Source organism: Aquarana catesbeiana, linkage group LG01 (genome assembly GCF_042186555.1).
Source record: "Aquarana catesbeiana isolate 2022-GZ linkage group LG01, ASM4218655v1, whole genome shotgun sequence".
NCBI lineage: Eukaryota > Metazoa > Chordata > Amphibia > Anura > Ranidae > Aquarana > Aquarana catesbeiana.
Window position 1 is genome coordinate 590,268,608 of NC_133324.1, and position 25,540 is coordinate 590,294,147.

The 25,540-nt window shown below is 40.3% G+C and overlaps 1 protein-coding gene across 5 annotated transcripts in view; it reads right to left on the reverse strand.

Moving 5' to 3' along the window:
* The window catches only part of INTS10 (integrator complex subunit 10), a 63,486-nt gene that overhangs the window by 21,035 nt on the left and 16,911 nt on the right, over positions 1–25,540 (reverse strand). For all 5 annotated transcript variants that reach the window (XM_073598123.1, XM_073598139.1, XM_073598130.1 and 2 more), the window contains 9 exons: positions 19,785–19,925; positions 18,618–18,789; positions 13,847–14,016; positions 12,805–12,938; positions 7,610–7,763; positions 6,123–6,205; positions 5,846–6,001; positions 4,052–4,160; positions 1,288–1,367 (listed from right to left, as the gene is read on the reverse strand). In XM_073598123.1, the coding sequence (XP_073454224.1) occupies positions 1,288–1,367; positions 4,052–4,160; positions 5,846–6,001; positions 6,123–6,205; positions 7,610–7,763; positions 12,805–12,938; positions 13,847–14,016; positions 18,618–18,789; positions 19,785–19,925 (1,199 nt within the window). The remainder of the gene's footprint in view (positions 1–1,287; positions 1,368–4,051; positions 4,161–5,845; positions 6,002–6,122; positions 6,206–7,609; positions 7,764–12,804; positions 12,939–13,846; positions 14,017–18,617; positions 18,790–19,784; positions 19,926–25,540) is intronic.

Below are 25,540 nucleotides of genomic sequence, written 5' to 3' on the forward strand. Positions count from 1 at the left end.
GCTCGGGTGTGAATGGGCCCAGTGGGATTACAACGGCGGCAGGTCGGCTCTCCTGCACAAACCGACGTACCCGCATGTCGGTTCATGCGCGTTAAACAGTGGGCGCGCAAGCACCGGCACGCGCCCGCTGCACACAGCGGGAGCGTGCTCGCGGACTCGATGTTTGCCAGCCACCTGCGTTCGCGGTGAGGAGAGGCAGAATGGGGATCTGCCAGTGTAAACAAGGCAGATCCCCGTTCTGTCAGGGGACAACTCTGAGATCTGCTGTTCCTAGTGATCAGGAACAGCTATCTCTTTGTTGTCCCAGGCAGCACAGCCCCCACAGAGTTAGAACACACCCAAGGAACACAGTTAACCCCTTGATTGCCCCCTAGTGTTAACCCCTTCCCTGCCAATGTCATTTATACATTGATTAGTACATTTTTATAGCACTGATCAATGTAATAATGTCACTGATCCCCAAAAAGTGTCACTTGGGGGTCATATTTGTCCGCCACAATGTCGTAAAAACATTAAAAAAAAAGTCTATAAATCTATCCCCTATTTTTTTTTTTTTAGACGCTTTTGCGCAAACCAATCAATATACGCTTATTGTGATTTTTTTTTTACCAAAAAAAAAGTAGCAGAATACATATTGGCCTAAACTAATGAATACATTTTTTTATTATATTTTTGTTTTTGCAAAGAAGAGTGGGGAAATATTGTCAAGTCAAGATGTGTTATAGTAGAAAGTAAAATATATATATCTTTTTTTTTTCAAAATTGTCAATTTTTTTTGTTTATAGCGCAAAAAATAAAAACAGCAGAGGTGATCAAATACCACCAAAAGAAAGCTCTATTTGTGGGAAAAAAGGACATAAATGTTGTTTGGGTACAGCGTTGCCCGCCCAATTGTCAGTTATAGCGACGCAGTGCCGTATCGCAAAAAATGGCCTGGTCATTAAGGGGGTAAAACCTTCCGGGGCTGAAGTGGAAAATTAACATTAACATTTACAGTAATATGCCTTATTGTGTCAACAGTTAATCAGACTGGTTCATTTCTTCAGCTAGTAATTATTTTTCCACACTAGTTTGAAAGTAATTCCAATAAAAACAACAATTAAAAATAGTACTATATTAAATTTAAAGATTTTTATTAAAGCCATTTTAAATTTGGTCTGTAGCCATCCCAAGAATTGTATTTAACATCACTAGCAGTTTGCACTATTGACAGTCCATGCAGGAGAGCATCTGCCATTCATTTGTACTGTCCAGTACTTTGTGTTTTTACATATGTGGTGCACTCACCTTTACACTTGCCAGCAACAGTTGAAGACAGTAAGGCATTACATATTTACTAACACAGGGTAACAGCTTGAGATCAGAACCTAAAAAACAAAAATAAGAGAATATCTTGATAAGTGTGTACATACAAATAACTTTAGTACTGTAGAAAATTATACAAAAATGTAAGTGGTTCTAAAGAAAAAAAAAAAAAAAAATTATTTTACGTAATTTTACCAAAGATAAAACAAAACAAAACACGTGACTGTTTCCCCCTGCCATCCCAAAACCCTTACCCGGCATCTCTAACTACTCCAGCACTGCTCTCTTCACTTCCTAGTTTCAAAGGAAAGCAATAGGCTCCTACTGTCAGTCAAACTTCTGCGAGGAGGGAGCAGAAGCGTTGCTTACTGGTGCTGTGTGTGTGCAAGGACTCACACAGCCTAGTTCAGGGGTGCGCCTGCACGGGTGGAGGTAAGAGACCGCTCTGTGCTTTATCTTTGCACAAAGCTGGTAAGTAGAACATTATTTTTATCTTCATTTTTAAAAGATTGGCCTTTTATATCACTTTAAAGCGGAACTTGACTCTCAATTAACATTTTTAATCCTTATGCTGCTAGCATTAGTAAATAGATAGGAAGGAATATTAGATTTGTTTTAAGCGTTTCTTTAAATTTCTTTAGTTACTTCCTGGTTTCCAGGCCTAGGCAAATGAGGTCATACATCCCAGAAGTCTTCAGGAGGGGTTTTCTCAGCTAAGTACACCCTCCTGCATTTGTGCCTGAGCTTAGGACAGATGGAGTCCAGGAAGTGCAGTGGATATAAAAACTCTACACACCCCTGTTAAAATATCAGGTTTCTGTGATGTAAAAAAATGAGACAAAGATAAAATAATTTCAGAACTTTTTCCACCTTTATAGTGACCTATAAACTGTACAACTCAACAACAAACTGAAATCTTTTAGATGGAGGGAAGTAAAAATAAAAAAATAAAATAATATGGTTGCATAAGTGTGCATACCCTTAAACTAATAATTTGTTGAAGCACCTTTTGATATTTTACAGCACTCAGTCTATTTGGGTATGTGTCTGAGTCTAATCAGCATGACATCTTGACTTGGAAATATTTGCCCAATCTTCTTTGTAAAAACACTTCAAATCTGTCAGATTGTGAGGGCATCTCCTGTGCACAGCCCTCTTCAGATCACCCCACAGATTTTCAATTGGATTCAGGTCTGGGACATTCCAAAACTTGAATCTTCTTCTGGTGAAGCCATTCCTTTGTTGATTTGGATGTATGCTTTGGATCATTGTCATGCTGAAAGATGAAGTTCCTCTTCATGCTCAGCTTTCTAGCACAAGCCTGAAGGTTTTCTGCCAATATTGACTGGTATTTGGAACTGTTCATAATTCCCTCTACCTTGACTAAGGCCCCTGGTCCAGCTGAAGAAAAACAGCCCCAAAGCATGATGCTGCCCCACCATGCTTCACTGTGGGTATGGTGTTCTTTTGGTGATGTGCAGTGTTGTTTTTGTCCCAAAACATATATCTTTTGGAATCATGGCCACAAAGTTCAACCTTGGTTTCATCAGACCGTAACACATTTCACCACATGCTTTTGGGAGATGTGTTTTTGCAAAATCTAGCTGGGCTTGGGTGTTTTTCTTCATGAGAAAAGGCTTCGGTCTTGCCACTCTATCCCATAGCCCAGACATATGAAGAATATGGAAGATTGTTGTCACATGTACCACACAGCCAGTACTTGCCAGATATTCCTGCAGTTCCTTTAATGTTGCTGAAGGCCCCTTGGCAGCCTCCCTGGCCAGTTTTCTTCTTGTCTTTTCATCAAGTTTGGAGGGATGCCCAGTTCTTGGTAATGTCACTGTTGTGCCATATTTTCTCCACTTGATGATGACGGTCTTCACTGTGTTCCATGGTATATCTAATGCCTTGGAAATTCCTTTGTACCCTTCTCCTGACTGATAACTTTTAACAATGAGATCACTCTGATGCTTTGGAAGCTCTTTGAGGACCATGGCTTTTGCTGTAGGATTCGATAAGAAAATGTCAGGAAAGACCTACTAGAACAGCTGAATCTTATTTGGAGTTAATCAGAGGCACTTTAAAAGACAGGTGTGTATTGACTCCTATTTAACATGAATTTGAATGTGATTGCGTAATTCTGAAGACAGCTACATCCCCCCAGTTATAAGAAGGTGTGCACACTTATGCAACCATTGAGTTGTACAGTGTATCAGTCACATTAAAGGTGGAAAAAGATCTGAAACTATTTATCTTTGTCTCATTTTTTTTACATCACAGAAACCTGACATTTTAACAGGGGTGTGTAGACTTTTTATAGCCACTGTATATGCTACATCATTTGCCCTTACTCAAGATGGGCACAGCTAGAATTGCTAGGGGGTTGTTTTTCAGCGTGATTTCTCAGCAAGATGAATCATGGAAACATGGATGGGTGGGGGGAGTTTGTTTTGATTATAAATGAATTAAACAGTTTTTGGTTCCTGTTGCTCAGATGCAGTGTAGTTCTGCTTTAAGTCAGCTTGAAGCTTGGAGACTAAACTATAAAAAATATAGCATCTGCACCTCTGTGACACATATGGTAGATTTCAAATAGCCAATGTGTTACTCCAGACAATCAATAGACTGCCTTAATTTAACACATGTTTAAGTGTAAAATTTTGAATGGTATCATGTGTATGGAACTGAACCGCAGCACATTGCACATGACTAAAGGGGCCCTAAATATGAACATGTGCATACAAACCTTTTCTAAATTTAGGCTTGACTTTTGACTGTTCCTCTCTATGTTTGGAAGTTTCCTGAGGTGGGGGCACAATAAAGTTCATCAGTTCCAGAACCTTCTCACATGTGAGCTGTGGAAACAAGAAGAACCATCGGTGTAATGAAAATTCAGATCTGTGACCTTGGTTCATCTTAAATATACACAAGCCAAATTCAGCCATATATCCCAGCATGTCATTCCTTTACTTGGATAGCTGCACAGTAGCATTAAAAGGTTGTAGAGGTTAATCTCTCCTGTACTCAAATTGTTTACTCTAATTTTACTGCACACTGAGATTCTCTTTGTGTGCTTTAGAAGTTGAAGAAAGTCAGAAAAGCCTGCCTAATTTTCTGTCTGGAAGACACCCAGCATCATCTAGATCCTTCCTCCCCTGCCCGACTCTTCCTAGCTTGACTTTCATTGAATTTCAGGTCTTTCAATCACAGAGGCTCAGCCTCGCATGTTGGTGTCACCTAGGGCATTCTTTGTGCAAAAACAATCTGTCTAGAACAACCACCTATCATGACATTAATATTTGCCTAACTTCTACCAAAGCCAGTCCACTGCTTGCACCAGGGACGAGGGTTCTTGAGAGGCAGTACCGAGACAGGGTGCTGTCTTGTTTTTAGAAAACTATATACAGCACCCTGCTGGCCTCTCCCACCAGTCATGATTTCCATGCATTGCATTGAGAAGCACAAAGACCCAGTGATAAGGTGGATCAGGGAAAGCAAAATATATGCAGATAAAATTTGGTCTTTAAAAGGAATTCTAAACCTTCTTTTCTTTTCATAGTTTTGCATCTGAATAAGAGGTACATTGATCATACAGCTTTATGGTGCCATTTGTTGGCCTGTATGCATAGCCTATAGAAGACTGGTTCTTCACATTCCTGTGTCAGCAGTTTCTGTTCAAACATGAGGCATGCCACTGCACAGGTTAATGCATGCCCCCTGTCTGCAGTTTGAGAAATGAAAGAAAGAAATGAAGAAACTACATACCCAACAATCCCTGAGTCTCTCAGTCAACTGCTCTGCAGGTGGGAACTAAACAAGAATTGGATCTGGCAGTAACAAACAGGCATAGCGTTTGCAGACACACAGAGTTCACAATGCAGCTGGAATATTTTTTATTACCTTAGCCCTCGCACATTTGTGATGCGACAGGGGATGGCAACACATGCAAAGAGAGTCTTGTGAAAGCAGCGCACTCTACAGGGAGAGCCCAATTCAATTGAAGGATCCACTCACAGGTGCCCAGGGGCTCAGTGTGTCTATTCACACCAGAAAAGGAAATGCAAAAAAGATGGAGCCGGCAACACTGTAATCCTTATTTAATGACTGCATAAAAGAGTGAAAAAAAAAAACACAAAAGAAACTGACGCGTTTTAGCGAGAGCATTAGTCGCAGCACGATGGCAACATATGCATTGTACTCTGTGTGATCTGGATCAGGAAGCAGTTTTGTCCCTTTGGCAAATAGAAAAACAGACATAAGTGAACTGCTCAGCCACGACACTACAAACTGCAGTCATAACATACGAGCCCATCATTACAATGTAAGGCAAACAAATGACACAGGGAATATAACCACACTCATACCTAGATAAAACAAAAACATTTGAAAGTCTAAAAATTTCTTTAACATTACAAATAAGTTAAGCAGACACTTAATACCTCTATAATGTAAACTGCTTAGAAGCCAAAAACAGTTTTGTCAGCACTATTCAAGGAAAAACAGTGGACTAAAATGAATGAAGTAATTTGGAAGCATCTACCTTATATTCACCAAGGGCAAAATGGCAGGCAGCAAGCTGGATTAGCGACCTTTGCTGCTCCAAGCTTCCTTGACTCATAATCTGCTGTGATGGTGAGTGAGGTCCCTGCAGAGCGGCCATGAGGTGAAGACTGTTGATGGCTTTCTTATGTTGTCCCTACAGTAAAAGAATTCAAGAAACAAAATACATCCTTAAATGCATCATTCCCTGTTTTCAAAAATGGATTCTCTGATACCTTGAAATATGTCTATTCTTGTTTCAGAAAGAATTCGCCTACCTGATAAATAACCATATCTGTGAGGAAGATTCTTAGCCACAGCCAGGTGTCTGTCTTCCATGGTAAGCAAATTCTGGAAAACTCTAATACGAGCAAGAAAAAAATATAACAAAAAAAAAAAAAAAAAAAAACCAATTGGCACCATTACACTGTACAGGTTTTTTGCAGTAAAGTAAAGAAGACAACTTGTTACTTTTATTAACATGCATCTCGCAAAAACCTTATTGTGTAAAGGCACCACAAAGTTTGCACAACAGTGTCAAGTAGGTTTGTACCAAAAGAAATTTAAACAGAATTTTAGAATAAAGTTCATACATAAATATGTATACATAAAAAATGAACCAGAATAAAACAATAAAAACTCAGGTATTTAGTAAGAGGCATGTCGAGTTTTTTGAAGTTATAATTTTTTGTCACAGTTTTTTGTAAAACAAGAGATTAAGAAAATTTTTTTTTACAATTTTTTACATACTGTCACAAGTGCAGTACAGCGTTGTCATATAACTGATGTGGCTGTGATCAGGGACACTGACTGGTGACAGTATGTATGTATGTATATATATATATATATATATATATATATATATATATATATATATATATATATATATATATATATATCTCCATAGTAACACTGTACTCCTCTGGGGAAGTGATCAGGATTTTTTACACACCGATTGCTTAAAACTGAATTTTACAGTTATAAGCAACCATTTTTTTTAATGAAAACTATTCATTTAGGCGTTTACTATTGTGGTTAGCTGTGATTGGCCACAGCTAATCACATGGTACAGATGGGCTGAGATTGTCCCTGTCTGTACCATGTGATCACTGTGACCAATCGCAGAGCCCACCACAATGAAATGCGTGAATCAAAGCCTTTCATGGTGTACAATTGTCATGTGATCTGCTGTGATTGGCCACAGCGATCACATGGTACCAGCAGCGGGCTGGTACAGTGATCAATTATTGGCTGTGTCCAGTGGACACAGCAGGTGACAAATCGTGCCAGAGCCCGGCCCACCGGGCGCGGTTTTGGGAGGATGTCATATGACGTCCCCCCACAGCAACCGTCATTTTAAAAGTTTTGGCAGGATAATGTAACAAATTATTATTGGGGTTTAAATGCAAAAAAACTAACTTGTTTAAGGGCACTGAATGTTTGTTTTTAAAGCTGCACTTATCCTTTAAATCCCAACTCCAAGAAAAGTAAAAATGCTTCCTTGCAGTGGGGCTGCCCAAGCATTAGAAAGAATAATTGCTCTTGATAACATCAAGAGGGCATCGGACCACCAAATTGCAGGGGAGAGATTGCTGCGGGGACCTGTCTTGCAGTACAGAGGATCAGGTAAGTAAAACGTATTCAGTCCCCCAGAAATAAACGAGTAGTTAAAGCTTGAAATTCAGGGGTAGCCCCACAGTAAGAGGACTTTTCCTTTTCTGGAGTTCCCAAAAAAAACAAAACATGTAATGAAGCAGTTGTGTACCTTTGTCAAGGGCATCTGAAGAGTGCAGAAGGTCCCAACATTCTCTTGCCATTTTAAAGCTTTCAAGTACTTCATTAGGGTTAGAAAGATCATTTTTATTAACAACCACATGGCGACTTCGACTTTTTCCAGACAGTTCTTCATCATCTGAGCTCTGCGAGTTTACAAATCGTATGTGTACGTTTAAAGAAATACATAGACCACCCTATATGACCATGTAAAACCTTTTCAAGAGTACACAAAAACTAAACAATAGGCGTTATTGCACACCTCAGTGCAAAGAGCAGGAAAAACCTCAACTCACAACTGAACTTTTTAGTATTTCTGCAAATAATTACTATTCAATTTACTGCAAACATACATTTTATAGGTGAATAGAAGAGGTTTTAGTTTAACAAAGTTAAAGCAGACTTCACTCACCTCTCATTTATTATCGTCTGTGTCCCTGTTATGGAGATATTTGTCATGTTTACCGTAATCGCAAGAATAAAAGTAAAAATATTTTGGGTTTTCACCAAAGCAAGAATAGCAGGGGGATCTTAATAGGGACTACTGTTCCAATGGCAACCAGAGATTCTCTCACTTTGGAGGAATTTCTTCTCACTTCCTGTTTTGGCCATGGGACAGGAAGTGAAGGGAAATTTCCCCAATGGGACACAGATGACAAGGGTTATAATGCTCCCCCTACTCTATTTAAAATGACATAAAAAAAAGTTTTGCCTTTAGTTCTACTTTAACTGTAGAGATGTTGGTATGAATTGCCCTCACTGATCTGTACACAGAGACTTAGTTGTATTTCTGTGACTGTCCATTTGCAAGGAGTTTTTACCTTGGCAATTGTGTTTAAATACATGAAAGGCATTTCCTGTGAACTAACTAGATGTGTACAATCGTTTCGTCTTAGTCATTTTTTTTTTAAGTTCATGCTATGTGTACTGAAACTTTAAATTTTGCAGATACGGTTAAGGCTAAGTTCACCTTCAGGAACACGTTACACCCTGTGAATCAATGAACTACAAGTACCATCATCTTTTGCAGCTGCTGGCTTATAGTAAATGCTCATTTTTTACCTACAAAAAAAAAAAATTGCATTTTTTTTTTTTTAAAGGTGAACTTATCCTTTAACTTTTTGCTGTCCATAAATAGGTTATTGGCCTATTGAGGATAAGGGGGTTATATGAGCTCTCTTTAAGGTCTGTGGATAACGTTGACCAGATTTACATTTTTTATCGTTTGGGAAAAGATTTTTTTTTTGTATCAAGTATTTTTGATGTTTTGAGGTTTAATAAAATGATTACATTTATATTTTATTTTGTGAGAATTACTGTGGTGCAGTACTTGCAGTATCCTTTGTTTTGTATTTCAAAGCAAGGGTTTGCTAGCACGCAGTTCTTTGGATTTCGATAAACATTAGCATGCAAAGCTATAAAACATGTAATATTTATGAAAAAGATTGTTATTTTAGGCCATGTGACAGTTATTTTTAGCTCTCATTGGCTTTTATTTCTTAAAACAACATCGTCTATGGCAAATAGGTTACTAAATTTAATCTACAGCCCTTTAATATATAAACAAAATGATAAAAATGCACCCTAAATTGATGTTTTTCACAAGGTTCTGGTAATATATTGAGTTGTCTATACACAGATCTGCAAGTGTCAAAATGGCTGAACTCCAAAAGAACATAGAACCATCCAATAAACTTTCAGTGCAATACATTCTGAGAATAAATAGAAATGTAAAAAATAAAAACATGAAAAAAGTGCAACAAGAGTCCACTGTATTGACATATAAAGACCATTATTCAGAGCAGACTGGAACCACCTATGGTGCATGCAGGACAAAAATGGGGTGAGCCAGAAGTATCCTCCACCGAACACCAACACACAAGGCCCCTTACCAGAGAAAATGGACCCACTTGTTATAGGTGGTCAGATGAGCATAATGTATCCTTAATGCCACGGCTCCACTCCACTCAAGTAACAGACAGCTGAATCTTGTATAGTATCAATGCATAAGGAATCCACAGGTCCATGCATAAAACAGACGAAGGCAACTGCTCATAGTGCAGCATGTAAATTCAAGAAATATTTTGGCCACGGTTGGCGCGTTTAACGTCGTGATGTCAGATCTCCACGCTACGCGGCGTTTCGTCCAATAGGAACGTCGTCAGAGGCGTGGTCGGAGATCGTCATATCCTCTTTATATAGGGGGAGGGCGAGATAGAACTACCTCTTCCCCCTCGCATCCCAAACCTCATTCCTGTCTGCCGGGAGCAGAAGTATGTCACCGATGGATGTTTACAACACGGCTGGGACCCGTGTAGTCAGAAAAACATCCACGGCGGCCATGTTTAAGGAGATTAGTTATAACAATATTAGGTTATTCTGGTTGTTGAGGCAATGTGGATTAAAGAACCGGGCCAAATGGAAACAAGAATAATATTAATATATATATATATCTATATCTATATAGATATAGATATATCTGCTCTAAACATCTAAAAAGTTAGGAAGAACCAAAATTAGACTCCACACAGGGCCTAACCAAAAACAAATAAAATTGGTAACCAATGCTGCCATCTAGGTTGGAAATGAATCATGCAGCGATTATAAATTCAGAGAGAGATGCTATAGATCTGAATTTACAGTATCTCACAAAAGTGAGTACACCCCTCACATTTGTGTAAATATTTTATTATGTTTTCATGTGACAACACTGAAGAAATGACACTTTGCTATAATGTAAAGTGGCAAGTGTACAGCTTGTATAACAGTGTAAATTTGCTGTCCCCTCAAAATAACTCAACCCACAGCCATTACTGTCTAAACCGCTGGCAACAAAAGAGAGTACACCCCTAAGTGAAAATGTCCAAATTGGGCCCAATTAGCCATTTTCCCTCCCCAGTGTCATGTGACTTGTTAGTGTTACAAGGTTTCAGGTGTAAATGGGGAGGATGCGTGTTAAATTTGGTGTTATCGCTCTCACTCTCATACTGGTCACTGGAAGTTCAACATGGCACCTCATGACAAAGAACTGAGGTTCTGAAAACAAGAATTGTTGCTCTACATAAAGATGGCCTAGGCTATAAGAAGATTGCCAAGACCCTGAAACTGAGCTGCAGCATGGTGGCCAAGACCATACAGCAGGATAACAGGACAGGTTCCAGTCAGAACAGGCCTCGCCATGGTCGGCCAAAGAAGTGCTCAGTGTCATATTCAGAGGTTGTCTTTGGGAAATAGACGTATGAGTGCTGTCAGCATTGCTGCAGAGATTAAAGGGGTGGGCGATCAGCCTGTCAGTGCTCAGACCATACACCGCACACTTCATCATTTGGCCTGCATAGATGTCATCCCAGAAGGAAGCCTCTTCTAAAGATGATGCACAAGAAAGCCCGCAAACAGTTTGCTGAAGACAAGCAGACTAGGGACATGGATTACTGGAACCATGTAGTCCTGTGGTCTGATGAGACCAAGATAAACTCATTTGGTTCAGATGGTGTGTGGCGGCAACCAGGTGAGGAGTACAAAGACAAGTGTGTCTTGCCTACAGTCAAGCATGGTGGTGGGAGTGTCATGGTCTGGGACGGCATGAGTGCTGCCGGTACTGGGGAGCTACAGTTCATTGAGGGAACCATAAATGCCAAAATGTACTGTGACCTACTGAAGCAGAGCATGATCCCCCTCCCTTTGGAGATTGGGCTGCGGGGCAGTATTCAAACAGAACGACTCCAAACATACCTCCAAGACTCACTGCATTGCTAAAGAAGCTGAGGGTAAAGGTGATGGACTGGCCAAGCATGTCTCCAGACCTAAACTCTATTGAGCATCTGTGGGGCATCCTCAAATGGAAGGTGGAGGAGCGCAAGGTCTCCAACATCCACCAGCTCTGTGATGTTATCATGGAGGAGTGGAAGAGGACTCCAATGGCAATCTGTGATACTCTCGGTGAACTCCATGCCCAAGAGGGTTACGGCAGTGCTGAAAAATAATGGTGGCCACCCAAAATATTCACACGTTGGGCCCAATTTGGATATTTTCACTTAGGGGTGTACTCGCTTTTGTTGCCAGCAGTTTAGACATTAATGGCTGTATGTTGAGTTATTTTAAGGGGACAGCAAATTTACACTGTTATACAAGCTGTACACTCACTACTTTACATTGTGTCATTTCTTCAGTGTTGTCACATCAAAAGATAAAATAAAATATTTACAAAAATGTGAGGGGTGTACTCACTTTTGTGAGATACTGCATAATTGTTGCATGATTTGTTTCCAACCACTAGATGGCAGCATTGGTCACCAATTTTATTACTTTCTGGTTGGGCTCTGAGTGGAGTCTAATTTTGGTTCTTCCTAACTTTTTAGATGTTTAGAGCAGCTTTTTACGCTGTGGAGGTTTTTCTGACTACACGGGTCCCAGCTGTGTTGTAAACATCCGACGGTGACATGCTTCCGGCAGACAGGAATGAGGCTTGGGATGCAAGGGGGAAGAGGCGGTTCTATCTCGCCCTCCCCCTATATAAAGAGGATATGACTATCTCCGACCACACCTATGACAACGTTCCTATTGGACGAAACGCAGTGTAGGGTGGAGATCTGACATTACGACGATACACGCACTGACCGTGGCCATCTTTGTGGTTGGAAACATCTGATATCTAGGATTGAATTGACTTCATGACATGCCTGTTTTTATTTGAACAAATGTGAGTATTCTGATTGTTTTTATGGATTAAATACTTCTTGAATTTACATGCTGCACTATGAGGAGTTGCCGCCTTCTGCTTTATGCATGAACCTGTGGATTCCTTATGCATTGATACTATACAAGATTCAGCTGTCTGTTACTTGAGTGGAGTGGAGCCGTGGCATTAAGGATACATTATGCTCATCTGACCACCTATAACAAGTGGGTCCATTTTCTCTGGTAAGGGGCCTTGTGTGTTGGTGTTCGGTGGAGGATACTTCTGGCTCACCCTATTTTTGTCCTGCATGCACCATAGGTGGTTCCAGTCTTCTCTGAATAACTGACTTTATATGTCAATACAGTGGACTCTTTGTTGCACTTTTTTCATGTTTTTAGCGCTGCATATCTTATTTTTTACATTATATTGTCATCAACTTTTTATGCTAGCTGTTTTTTTAAATTGTCATAGCGCAGTGATTAATTTTTATCTATAATAAATAGAAATACCATTGTTTTTTCTCTACTGTCTGCAAGTTTTCTTCTTTTGTGAATGTGCTTGCCAGACCCGAGTTCGACTTCACTGAAAACATTTGGAATATCTTCTAAGAGGACTATGGGTACTTGGCTTGGAGTGTTTGGTCCTTTGGAAGAAAAAAACATTCCTTTTAACAAGGAAAATTTGGAAACAAGATAACTGAAAGAACTAATTATTCTGACGGATATCACATGCAAGGGACAGATAGAGAGATATTATATTATAATATATATATATATATATATATATATATATATATATATATATATATATATACCGTATTTATATCGGCATATAACAGGCACAGGCGTATAACACGCACATTCATTTTAAGAGGGAAGTTTCAGGAAAAAACTTAAATTTTAAATAAGGAACTTTGAAGCAAAATAAGGGTCAGTGCCCATCTGCAGCCTCACCATTGCCATCAATGCAGCCTGATTAATGCCCACCTGCAGCCTCACAAGTGCCATCAATGCAGCCTTATTAGTCCACATCAATACAGCCTCACCATTGCCATCAATGCAGCAGCCTCGCCACTGCCATCTATTGACTTCCTATTACAGATTCTCACTGTATGTAATCTGACGGCCCGCCGCCCCCCGGGAGATATAGCAACAATACCTTTTCTTTTATAGGGCCCTTCCTGTAGTATGATTCCTTTTGTACCATCTCATGCTGAGGGCCTTACATAAAAGGGCTTACAATCATTCAACAAGATTTACCTATCACATGCAAATCTATACTGAAAAGCAATAATAGCAACAGCAGCTTCCGTATGCCTCAGTGGAGAAAAAGTGAACTTAAAAAACCTGCAACAATATGATTTTGTGTATAGGCTTATTAAAGAGACTATTTTTGTGATGGAACAAATAATAAAGTTGCATTCTGACATTCCCAGAACAATTAATGTCTCAAGAAACAGATAAAATAATCTGTGCAATGTATTGGTCTGATACTATTTTGCTACTAGATTACATTCTTTTTTTTTTGGTCCCTTTGACAAAACACACTGACCTTGGAAGAGTGATGGCTGAATGGCACTGATATAATGGTAGACACTTTTGAAAAAAACGAGAGTAGTAGAATAAACGACTTGATTCTTATATTTTGCATGAGCCTCATTGTCAAAATTACTGATGTACCGGCAGAGTTCTTTCACACGGTGAAACAGATCATTATATGTCCTGAATGAAACAAAACAAATGTCGTTAAAAGCAGATATATGGACTCATCTGAAGACAAATCTATGAATAAATTAGAGGCATGAACAGTGAAGTTTTTACCATTAAAGCGGACCCTTCAGTAATTTTTTTCAACTTTCCATCTATTAAATCTTCTGCCCTTGTTATTTTACCTTTGGATAGCAAAACATTTTTTTCTGCCAGTAAATACCTTAAATCTAATTAAAAAACTTGCGCTGAAGTGTTAAATCAAAAATAAATACAAAACGAAAAATGAATACAAAATAGACAAATGATGAGACTGCAGCTGCTACACAAAGGTGCTAGAATCTTAAAGCAATATAAAAGTATAAAACAGCGCTGGCAGCCTATATCAAACAATATACATCCTAATAAATGGTGCCTTATACATCAATATAATTGTGACATAAGAAACACAAAATCTGAAAAGTGCTTGGTGCTTTTGTAAAAAGTGCAAGGTGCTCCAAAACTTTGAACGAGTGAAGTGGTTCCCCCTTCGGTGGCCCCACTCACCAGAAATATTAGATCCTCAGCTTCGCAGTCTGGGATCAAAAAAGCAGTGATCTAATGATCTGGGGATATGCAGGATGGTTCCTCTGCACACTCTTCCAAGAAGATATTTTATGACAGGAAGGATATACCACACTCCATAGATGGGAAAACAGAGAAAGGACTCATAGTGAAATACTGTTTTAACATGAGTTATCAAGCACATTAAATGCGCAACTTACAGGATATTTGACAAAGACAGGCATCAGTGAAAAAAAAAAAAAAAAATCTGAGTTTGCTGCTGTCCACGGTGGCAGAAATTGCGTCACTGGTTAGCACGAGCCGGAAGTACGTTGACGTGGTTCACCCCTCCTCCAGGGCGTCATCAAAGGACATCACTTCCGGTTCCATTACACTCCATTTATACCCAAGGGAAGATCACTCCTCCCTCTGGGGAGGACGAAACGACCAATTACGATCAGTGTGTGAAAAACACCCACTCATTACCTCCTCTTACATCATTTCCTGTTGCCAAATATAAAACTTTAATAACATAAGCCCAAACAGACAAAACTGCCTGTTCAGCTATATAACTACAATAAAAACATATAATGCGATAGACATATGCAAAAGATTTCCAATAAAATAAAAAGTAAAATGGAATAAAATAAAATGCAAACAATTAGAAAAGGAGCACTTCTCAAGTAATATTACCAGTTGGACAGAAAACAATTGAGATCCAACTCAATGTTAAGGCCATGAGGACTCAGCGTCCGGAGCCTATGGATCCATTGGGTCTCATTCTGTGAGATAGCTCTCTTGAGGCTGGAACCTCTCCAATGTTCCTCTACCCTATCTCACAGAATATGACCCAATGGATCCATAGGCTCCAGACGCTTAACATTGAGTTGGATCTCAATTGTTTTCTGTCCAACTGGTATTATTACTTGAGAAGTGCCCTTTTTCTAATTGTTTGCATTTTATTTTATTGGAAATCTTTTGCATATGTCTATCGCATTATGTGTTTTTATTGTAGTTATATAGCTGAACAGGCAGTTTTGTCTGTTTGGGCTTTTGTTATTAAAGTTTTATATTTGGCAACAGGAAATGACGCAAGAGGAGGAAGTGAGTGGGTATTTTTCACACACTGATCGTAATTGGTCATTTCGTCCTCCCCAGAGGGAGGAGTGATCTTCCCTTGGGTATAAATGGAGTGTAATGGAACCGAAGTGATGTCCTTTGATGATGCCCTGGAGGAGGGGTGAAACACGTCAACGTACTTCCGGTTCGTGCTAACCAGTGACGCAATTTCCGCCACCGTGGAACGCACGTCACACAACAGCGAACTCAGATTTATTTTTTTTTTCACTGATGCCTGTCTTTGTCAAATATCCTGTAAGTTCTTTCTCTGTTTTCCCATCTATGGAGTGTGGTATATCCTTCCTGTCATAAAATATCTTCTTGGAAGAGTGTGCCAAGGAACCATCCTGCATATCCCCAGATCATTAGATCACTGCTTTTTTGATCCCAGACTGCGAAGCTGAGGATCTACCGTATATACTCGAGTATAAGTCGAGATTTTCAGCCCTTTTTTTTTTTATACTCGAGTCACCGCCGTCTGTCTGTATGATCAGCGTGTTATGTAGACAGACGGTGGCCAGCGTGTGATATTACCATTCGGCGGCCATTCACTGTTCAAAAGCTGCGCCTCCTCCTCGTCTGCGATAGGCAGAAAACTCCATTTTCCAGTAGTCAGTGTACAGCCTATCACGGACATTCTCTCATCCTTGTCCGTAGTATGAGGACGAGAGAATGTCCATGATAGGCTGACTGCTGGGAAATTGAGCGTTCTGCCTATCATGGACAAGGAGAAGGCGCGGCTTTTGAACAGTAGAATGGACGCCGAATAGTAATATCACAAGCTGATCAGTGCAGAGCAGCACACTGAGGATGCAGATCGCCACAGGGACACATGCACAGGACACAGGTAGGTGACACATGCACACATACACAGGGACACATGCACAGGGAGATATACAGCTGCAGATGGGCATTGTTGACCCTCTTTTTCTACTTACAGTAGCTGCTGCATTTCTCACCCTCGTCTTATACTCGGGTCAATACGTTTTTCCCAGTTTTTTGTGGTAAATTAGGGCCTCGACTTCTACTCGGATCGACCTATATTCGAGTATATACGGTAATATTTCTGGTGAGTAGGGTCACTGAAGGGGGAGTCACCTCACTCGTTCAAAGTTTTGGAGCACTTTGCACTTTTTACAAAAGCACCAAGCACTTCTCAGATTTTGTGTTTCTTATGTCACAATTATATTGATGTATAAGGCACCATTTATTAGGATGTATATTGTTTGATATAGGCTGCCAGCACTGTTTTATACTTTCTATTAGTAAATACCTTATACAGCCCACTTCCTGTTTCTTGTCTGGTAAAAAGCCTAGGCTTATGACATCATGCACAGGTCTCTCTCGCACTCTCGTGAGAGTTTGCCAGGAAGGGAGGGGGGATAAGTCATAAGAGGGCCAATGAGAGCTGCAGAGCTGGAGGTGTGCATCTGTGTAAATCCAGGAAATGAAGAGGCACCAGCTTCAGCTGCCCACAGTTAAAAAGGTTGCAGCCAGACTTAGTGGAGGGCGATTTCTGCAGCATATTTGGCAAGTACAGATACCGTTCCTCTTTAAAGACCAAAAGACAGAAAAGAGACTAAAATGTAAGACTATACGGAAAAAAAAGATGGATTATGTAATCTATGTGAAGAGCTTAAATCTTAACCTTTTGCCTAAGCCTTTTTCTGACATTTGTTGCTTACAAGTTAAAATCCATATTTTTTGCTAGGAAATTACTTAGAACCTGCAAACATTTTATATTTTTTTTTTTAGCAGAGACCCTAGAGAATAAAACGACAATCGTTGCAATATTTTATGTCACATAATATTTGTGCAGCGGTCTTTCAAACGCAATTTTGTTAGAAAAAAAAAAGACATTTTACTATTTTTTAATTCATGAAAGTTAGCCCAATTTTTTTGTATAATGTGAACAATGATGTTACGCCAAGTAGATAGATACCTAACATGTCATGCTTTGAAATTGCGCACACTCGTGGAATGGCGACAAACTCTGGTACTAAAAATCTCCATAGGCGACGCTTTAAAAATTTTTACAGGTTACCAGTTTAGAATTAGAGAGAAGTTCTTGTGCTAGAATTATTGCTCTTGCTCCAAAGATCATGGCGATACCTCACATGTGTAGTTTGAACACAGTTTACATTTGCGGGTGCGACTTATGTAAGCGTTCGCTTCTGTGCGTGAGCACGGAGGGACGTGGTGCTTTAAAAAAAAATGTTTTTCTTATGTATATTTTAAAAATGTTATTTTTACACCGTCTCTTAAATTTTTTTTTTCTGATCATTTTTATTGCTGTCACAAGGAAAGTAAACATCCCTTGTGACAGTAATGGTCAGTGACAGGTCCTCTTTATGGAGGGATCTGGGGTCTATAAGATCCTAAATTCCTCCTTTGCACTTAAAAACATTCAAAACGCCATGTTTGGCTGTTTTGAATATTGTCATTTTTTTTTTTAAGTTGGCCCCTTTAAGTCTTCAGTAAACCGGAAGTGATGTCATGACATTGCTTCTGGGTTACTAGATCCAAGACCTGATTCCGGCTAGTCGCTCGGGCCTCCCGGTGGGACGGGAGAGCCCCTGCAAGCCGCAGAAGGCGGCGGAAGGGGGGACGTCCCCTTCCGCTCCTTGGGATAACACCTGAGCGGCTGTTTGCAGCGTTGGTTGTTATCCCAAGAAAGCCAACTGTTTACTTTAAACAACGGTACTGGGGTGATGCATGGAGCACATCACCCCGGTACAACCCCTGCAAGCCGAGGCTGCATATTTGCATACGGTCGGCGTGAAGGGGTTAAAAACATACATCAAATCAGTTTTCAGAAATAAATTTACATAGTTTTGTTTGTCCTGACAATGCCCAATATACCAGTTATATATCCTAGACTTCTGTAAGTGAAAGTTGGAATATGTTTCTCAATACTAAGTGTAGAAGTAAGAATTATATTGTGTGTACATTACCTTGTTCCTTTGTCCATCTGCCATTCACATCTCATTCCAACTACAGAAAGAATCTTAAACAGCCTATCCCAAGGATCCAAAATCTGTGAGGACTTCTCTGTCAGACCTTCAATTATGTATTTTTGGGTACTTCGTTTTGTGGGAGAAAGTAGATCAGAAGCATCTTGTGTGCCTGGGAATAAACAACTTGGGTATCATAGAATGTAAAATATACATGAATGATCTCTATTCACACCTTTGTCTATTCCCAACTTTGTGTTTTGGAAATTTTTTTTGCCTGATGTAGTTTACATTGACACATCAACAAGCATTACTATATGGACGTGAGGTACTGTGCAATGTAAAGTGTACTGCAATGGACAATAAAACACACAGGGCTTTGCTGTGTGTTGACATTGCACATTATCACACATCATATAGTAATGCCTGCTGATGTGCATCATAACACACCCAAATGCAAAGGTGTGGACCCAGCCCATATGACATTTACTCAGAAAAATAATAAACAAGGGATCATGCAGAGGGCAACAAGGAATTTTATACGCATAAAACACAAGTTGTATAAGTGATCAGAGCGGTGATGCAGATTATGGATCTAGCTGGCATCCAGAGATTTAGACAATATATAAGAAAGTTATGCATAAAAAAATAAAATAAATTGAATAGGAACCAAAAGGGAACTCTTCGTGAACGTCCTTTAAAATCCAGGCAAAAAATAAAAAAGTTTTCCCATGCAGTGGGGCTATGCCGGCACTGCAAAGGATTACCTGCTCGTTTTTGTCTAGGGGTCTGGAGATCCTAGCTATACCTACCTACTCCTCTGATCCTTCCTGCACAAGATCGGCCCCTGTGACTCCTGCCCCTCCCCCCAGTCTAGCACTCTTGTGCAGTGGACTATTTCTGACATCAATCACATAGACCTGCTCTGTATGTGAAAACGTCAGGAACTGTCCACCGTTGGATCGGGGGGGGGGGGGGGGGGGGCGCCGTTTGCTGCTGGAGTGGGTAAGTATGGGCTTTCTTCTCTCCCCTGGACAAAACGAGCAGTTGGCCCGTGCAGTGCAGGAACAACCCTGCTGCAGTGGAAAACTTTTTTTTAGTGCTTATTCACTTACAATTTTTCAAAAACCTTAGGAGGAAAAGGGAAAAGAAAAAAAGGATTCCAACCTTGTTGCTGACTGTCATTCTGAGGAGATCGCGTCATGTAGTTGATATAAAATTCAGCAGCTTTGTTGAGGTACTTGTAGAGCAGGCTGGCCGGCAAGCGTACATCCAGATTGTTTATAATAAGGGGCAGAACATCACAAACTATCAAGAAGAGAACAGACAATGATGTAACAAATAATATTAGTTTGGTTGCACGATAGATATTTTCTCAAAAAAGATAGAACTACATTCATTTGAAGCACACATCCTGTTAGAAACTGAACATGTATTGCTAGATATGGTGGTGTTCCATCACAGCTAGAAATGTCAGGATTGTGTGGGTGAGAGGAACTACAGCTTAAAGCAGCATCCATACCACAACATAATGATCTGACTTCAGCAAAGTGAACTCTTTTGACCTGTTCACACATAATGCTGGGACCTGTGTTTTTCTGCACTAGACTAATGCAGGTCACTTTGCAGCATGTAGAAAATAACTGTTTTCTATGTAACCCATTCACACTGAAACACAGGTCGTAAGGTGCGGATGTAGATATGTAGCATTTTACCGCAGTGCAGAGAAACACACACTGTATTGCAGCCTCATTGCCTATAAACTGACAACAGCCCAAACTCTGAAACTGAGTGTTTTAGCATATAGTACTGTGTGAATGAGTCCTCAAAAGGCTGCAAAAATGTGAATTCAATAATAAAGTGACTAGTGCATTGAAAATCAACAGCAAACATGTTTTTCCCTTTGTTAAGTGTGTAAAGAAAAATAAATATATACAAAATTCAACAAATAAACTTTAAAAACGTAAATTGATGCATGTGATGCTGACTGTCCTAAACACAAAGTTTGTGCCGATGAATATTAATGAGCGATAAAGTATCAAAGAAATTCCACTTCGTAATATTTATTAGCACAGGAGATTGTTCTAAGTGATACAAAGTTCCTCCATTCCCAGTAGACGACATTTTTGTGGAAACGCGTTGGGTCGGAGAGATCCTGTAACGCCACCCAACTGGCTGGATGAGTGATCTCGCCACCAGATTAAACTTCTTATGCTTGAATTTTCAGCATTGGTGCAAGTGTAACTTTTAAGGAATTTTAATAAATTTGTTAACTGTTTTACGCTATGAGGCTTTTTCCCTTTTTTTACATACGATTCCTGAATGTTTGGAGTTCTATATATGAATTTAAGGCATTTGAAACCACCACACCTGTGATATCCATGCTGGTGATTACCTCAACACAAGCGGGTTGGAGTATCTGTGATAGTTATCCAATGCTTTTTTCTCTGAATCACCTAGGCTCAAGTTGTGGCAGCTGTGAAGGTAACATACATACAAGCGATTATTTGCACTCAGCGGGTTTGATCTCTGTAATAGGGATCCACCATATCCGGTAAGAGGCTACTTTAACCAGATGGAACATCACATCACTGAGCACAGGAGATTGTTCAAAGTGGAATTTCTTTGATACTTTGTATCACTCATTAATATTCATTCATCGGCACAAACTTTGTGCCTAGGACAATCAGCATCACATGCATCAATTTATGTTTTGAATGTTTATTTGTTGAATTTTGTATATATTTACACACTCAACAGCAGGGACAAAAAAAAATTTGCTGTTGATTTTTAATGCACTAGTCACTTTCGTAACACATGGTTACACTTTTTTTGTCCATTTTTTTTCTTTTCTTGTTTCTTTCCCTTTGTCCTTTTTTGTAAAAAAAAAAAAAAAAAGTTTTACAGCACGCCGCACTTAAAAACCTGGTGCCACACATGTAAAATACAGTTTAAAGGATAACTCTAAGGAGCAGGGCCCTCTGATTCCTACTGTATCAAATTGTATTGTATTTGTACTGTCTACCCTCAAGTTGTAAAGCGCTACGTAAACTGTTGGCGCTATATAAATATTGAATAATAATAATAATAATAATAACTATACCCCCCATCAAAAATGTATATTCACCCGTTCACTCACACAACCATTATCCCCAAACTACATTTTATTCAGAAGACATATACAGTAAAAATAGCCAACGCTTTTCAGGAATTCAAAGGGTCCCCCCTTCATCAGGGCTTAGTATTGATTAACCACTTGAGGACCGCCTCACGCCGATGTACGTCGGCAAGGCGGCACAGGCAGGCAGAATCACGTACATACACGTGATCTGCCTCCCGCGGGTAGGTGGTCCGATCGGACCTCCCCCCCGGTGCCCGAGGCGGTCCTCTTTTGTCCCCCGGCGATCGGAGGTGAGGGGGAGGCCATCCGTTCGTGGCCCCCCCCTCGCGATCGCCGCCGGCCAATCAGAACATTCCTTTGCTGCTGTATGCTAAACAGCAGCAAAGGAAATGATGTCATCTCTCCTCGGCTCGGTATTTTCCGTTCCGGCGCAGAGGAGAGAAGACATCAATGTGAGTGCACAAACACTACACACACACACAGTAGAATATGTCAGGCACACAAAACACCCCCGATCACCCCCCAATCACCCCCCCCGTCACACTGACACCAAGCAGTGTTTTGTTTGTTTTGTTTTTTTTTTTTCTGATTACTGCATGGTGTCAGTTTATGACAGTTACTGTGGTAGGACAGTTACTGTTAGCCCCCCTTTAGGTCTAGGGTACCGCCCTAACCCCCCCTAATAAAGTTTTAACTTCTTGATCACCCCCTGTCACCGGTGTCGCTGAGCGATCATTTTTCTGATCGCTGTATTAGTGTCGCTGGTGACGCTAGTTAGGGACGTAAATATTTAGGTTTGCCGTCAGCGTTTTATAGCGACAGGGACCCCCATATACTAAATAATAATAAATGTTTTAACCCCTTGATTGCCCTCTAGTTAACCCTTTCACCACTGATCACCGTATAACTGTTATGGGTGACGCTGGTTAGTTAGTTTATTTTTTATAGTGTCAGGGCACCCGCAGTTTATTAGCGAATAAAGGTTTAGCCCCCTGATCGCCCGGCGGTGATATGCGTCGCCCCAGGCAGCGTCAGATTAGCGCCAGTACCGCTAACACCCATGCACGCAGCATACGCCTCCCTTAGTGGTATAGTATCTGTACGGATCAATATCTGATCTGATCAGATCTATACTAGCGTCCCCAGCAGTTTAGGGTTCCCAAAAACGCAGTGTTAGCGGGATCAGCCCAGATACCTGCTAGCACCTGCGTTTTGCCCCTCCGCCCAGCCCAGCCCAGCCCACCCAAGTGCAGTATCGATCGATTACTGTCACTTACAAAACACTAAACGCATAACTGCAGCGTTCGCAGAGTCAGGCCTGATCCCTGCGATCGCTAACAGTTTTTTTGGTAGAGTTTTGGTGAACTGGCAAGCACCAGCGGCCTAGTACACCCTGGTCGTAGTCAAACCAGCACTGCAGTAACACTTGGTGACGTGGCGAGTCCCATAAGTGCAGTTCAAGCTGGTGAGGTGGCAAGCACAAGTAGTGTCCCGCTGCCACCAAGAAGACAAACACAGGCCCGTCGTGCCCATAATGCCCTTCCTGCTGCATTCGCCAATCCTAATTGGGAACCACCACTTCTGCAGCGCCCGTACTTCCCCCATTCACATCCCCAACCAAATGCAGTCGGCTGCATGAGAGGCATTTTCTTTATGTCCTCCCGAGTACCCCTACCCAGCGAACCCCCCCAAAAAAGAAGTTGTGTCTGCAGCAAGCGCGGATATAGGCGTGACACCCGCTATTATTGTCCCTCCTGTCCTGATAATCCTGGTCTTTGCATTGGTGAATGTTTTGAACGCTACCATTCACTAGTTGAGTATTAGCGTAGGGTACAGCATTGCACAGACTAGGCAAACTTTCACTGGGTCTCCCAAGATGCCATCGCATTTTGAGAGACCCGAACCTGGAACTGGTTACAGTTATAAAAGTTAGTTACAAAAAAAAAGTGTAAAAAAAAAAAAAAAAAAAAAAAAAAAAATGTATATATGTATATATATAAATGTATATATATATATATATATATATATATATATATATATATATATATATATATATATATATATATATATATATATATATATATAAAAATAAAATAAAAATAGTTGTCGTTTTATTGTCTCTCTATTCTCTCTCTATTGTTCTGCTCTTTTTTATTGTATTCTATTCTGCAATGTTTTATTGTTATTATGTTTTATCATGTTTGCTTTTCAGGTATGCAATTTTTTATACTTTACCGTTTACTGTGTTTTATTGTTAACCATTTTTTTTGTCTTCAGGTATGCCATTCACAACTTTGAGTGGTTATACCAGAATGATGCCTGCGGGTTTAGGTATCATCTTGGTATCATTCTTTTCAGCCAGCGGTCGGCTTTCATGTAAAAGCAATCCTAGTGGCTAATTAGCCTCTAGACTGCTTTTACAAGCAGTGGGAGGGAATGCCCCCCCCCCCCTCCACCACCGTCTTCCGTGTTTTTCTCTGGCTCTCCTGTCTCAACAGGGAACCTGAGAATGCAGCCGGTGATTCAGCCAGCTGACCATAGAGCTGATCAGAGACCAGAGCTCCAAACATCTCTATGGCCTAAGAAACCGGAAGCTACGAGCATTTCATGACTTAGATTTCGCTGGATGTAAACCGCGCCATTGGGAAATTGGGAAAGCATTTTATCACACCGATCTTGGTGTGGTCAGATGCTTTGAGGGCAGAGAGATCTAGGGTCTAATAGACCCCAATTTTTTCAAAAAAGAGTACCTGTCACTACCTATTGCTATCATGGGGAATATTTACATTCCCTGAGATAACAATAAAAATGATTAAAAAAAAAAAAAAAAAAAAAAAAAAAAAAATGAAAGGAACAGTTTAAAAATAAGATAAAAAAGCAAAAAAATAATAAAGAAAAAAAAAAAAAAAAAAAAGCACCCCTGTCCCCCCCTGCTCTCGCGCAAAGGCGAACGCAAGCGTCGGTCTGGCGTCAAATGTAAACAGCAATTGCACCATGCATGTGAGGTGTCACCGCGAACATCAGATCAAGGGCAGTAATTTTAGCAGACCTCCTCTGTAAATCTAAAGTGGTAACCTGTAAAGGCATTTAAGGCTGGGTTCACACTGCTGCAGTGCGGGAACGCAGCAAATTTACTGCGGGTTCCCGCATCGCACCAGCTCGCACGGCAGTTCACACTGCCATATGCGAACTGCTGGGGAGTGTCATACAATGTTAATGACACCCCCAGTTCAGCCCGCATATCGCAATGCGAACTGACAATTCGGACATTTTCGGATCGCATAGGTGTGAACACCCATGCGATCCGATTTTGGTCCGAACAAAAAAAAGGGTCCTGTGCGAGTTTGGACCGAATGCGGTGCGATATCAGCCATACTATCTGTATGGCTGATATCGCACAGCACAGACATCGCATGTGATGTGAACAGCAGTGCGCTGCGAATCACATGCGATGTCTGCCACCGCAGCAGTGTGAACCCAGCCTAAAGGCTTTTAAAAATGTATTCAGTTTGTCGCCACTGCAATTTTAAAGCATGTCATGTTTGGTATCCATGTACTCGGCCTAAGGTCATCTTTTTTATTTAATCAAACATTTGGCCAATATAGTGTGTTTTAGTGCATTAAAATTTTAAAAAGTGTGTTTTTTCCCCCAAAAAATGCGTTTGAAAAATCGCTGCGCAAATACTGTGTGAAAAAAAAAAAATGAAACACCCACCATTTTAATCTGTAGGGCATTTGCTTTAAAAAGATATATAATGTTTGGGGGTTCAAAGTAATTTTCTTGCAAAAAAAAAAAAAATTT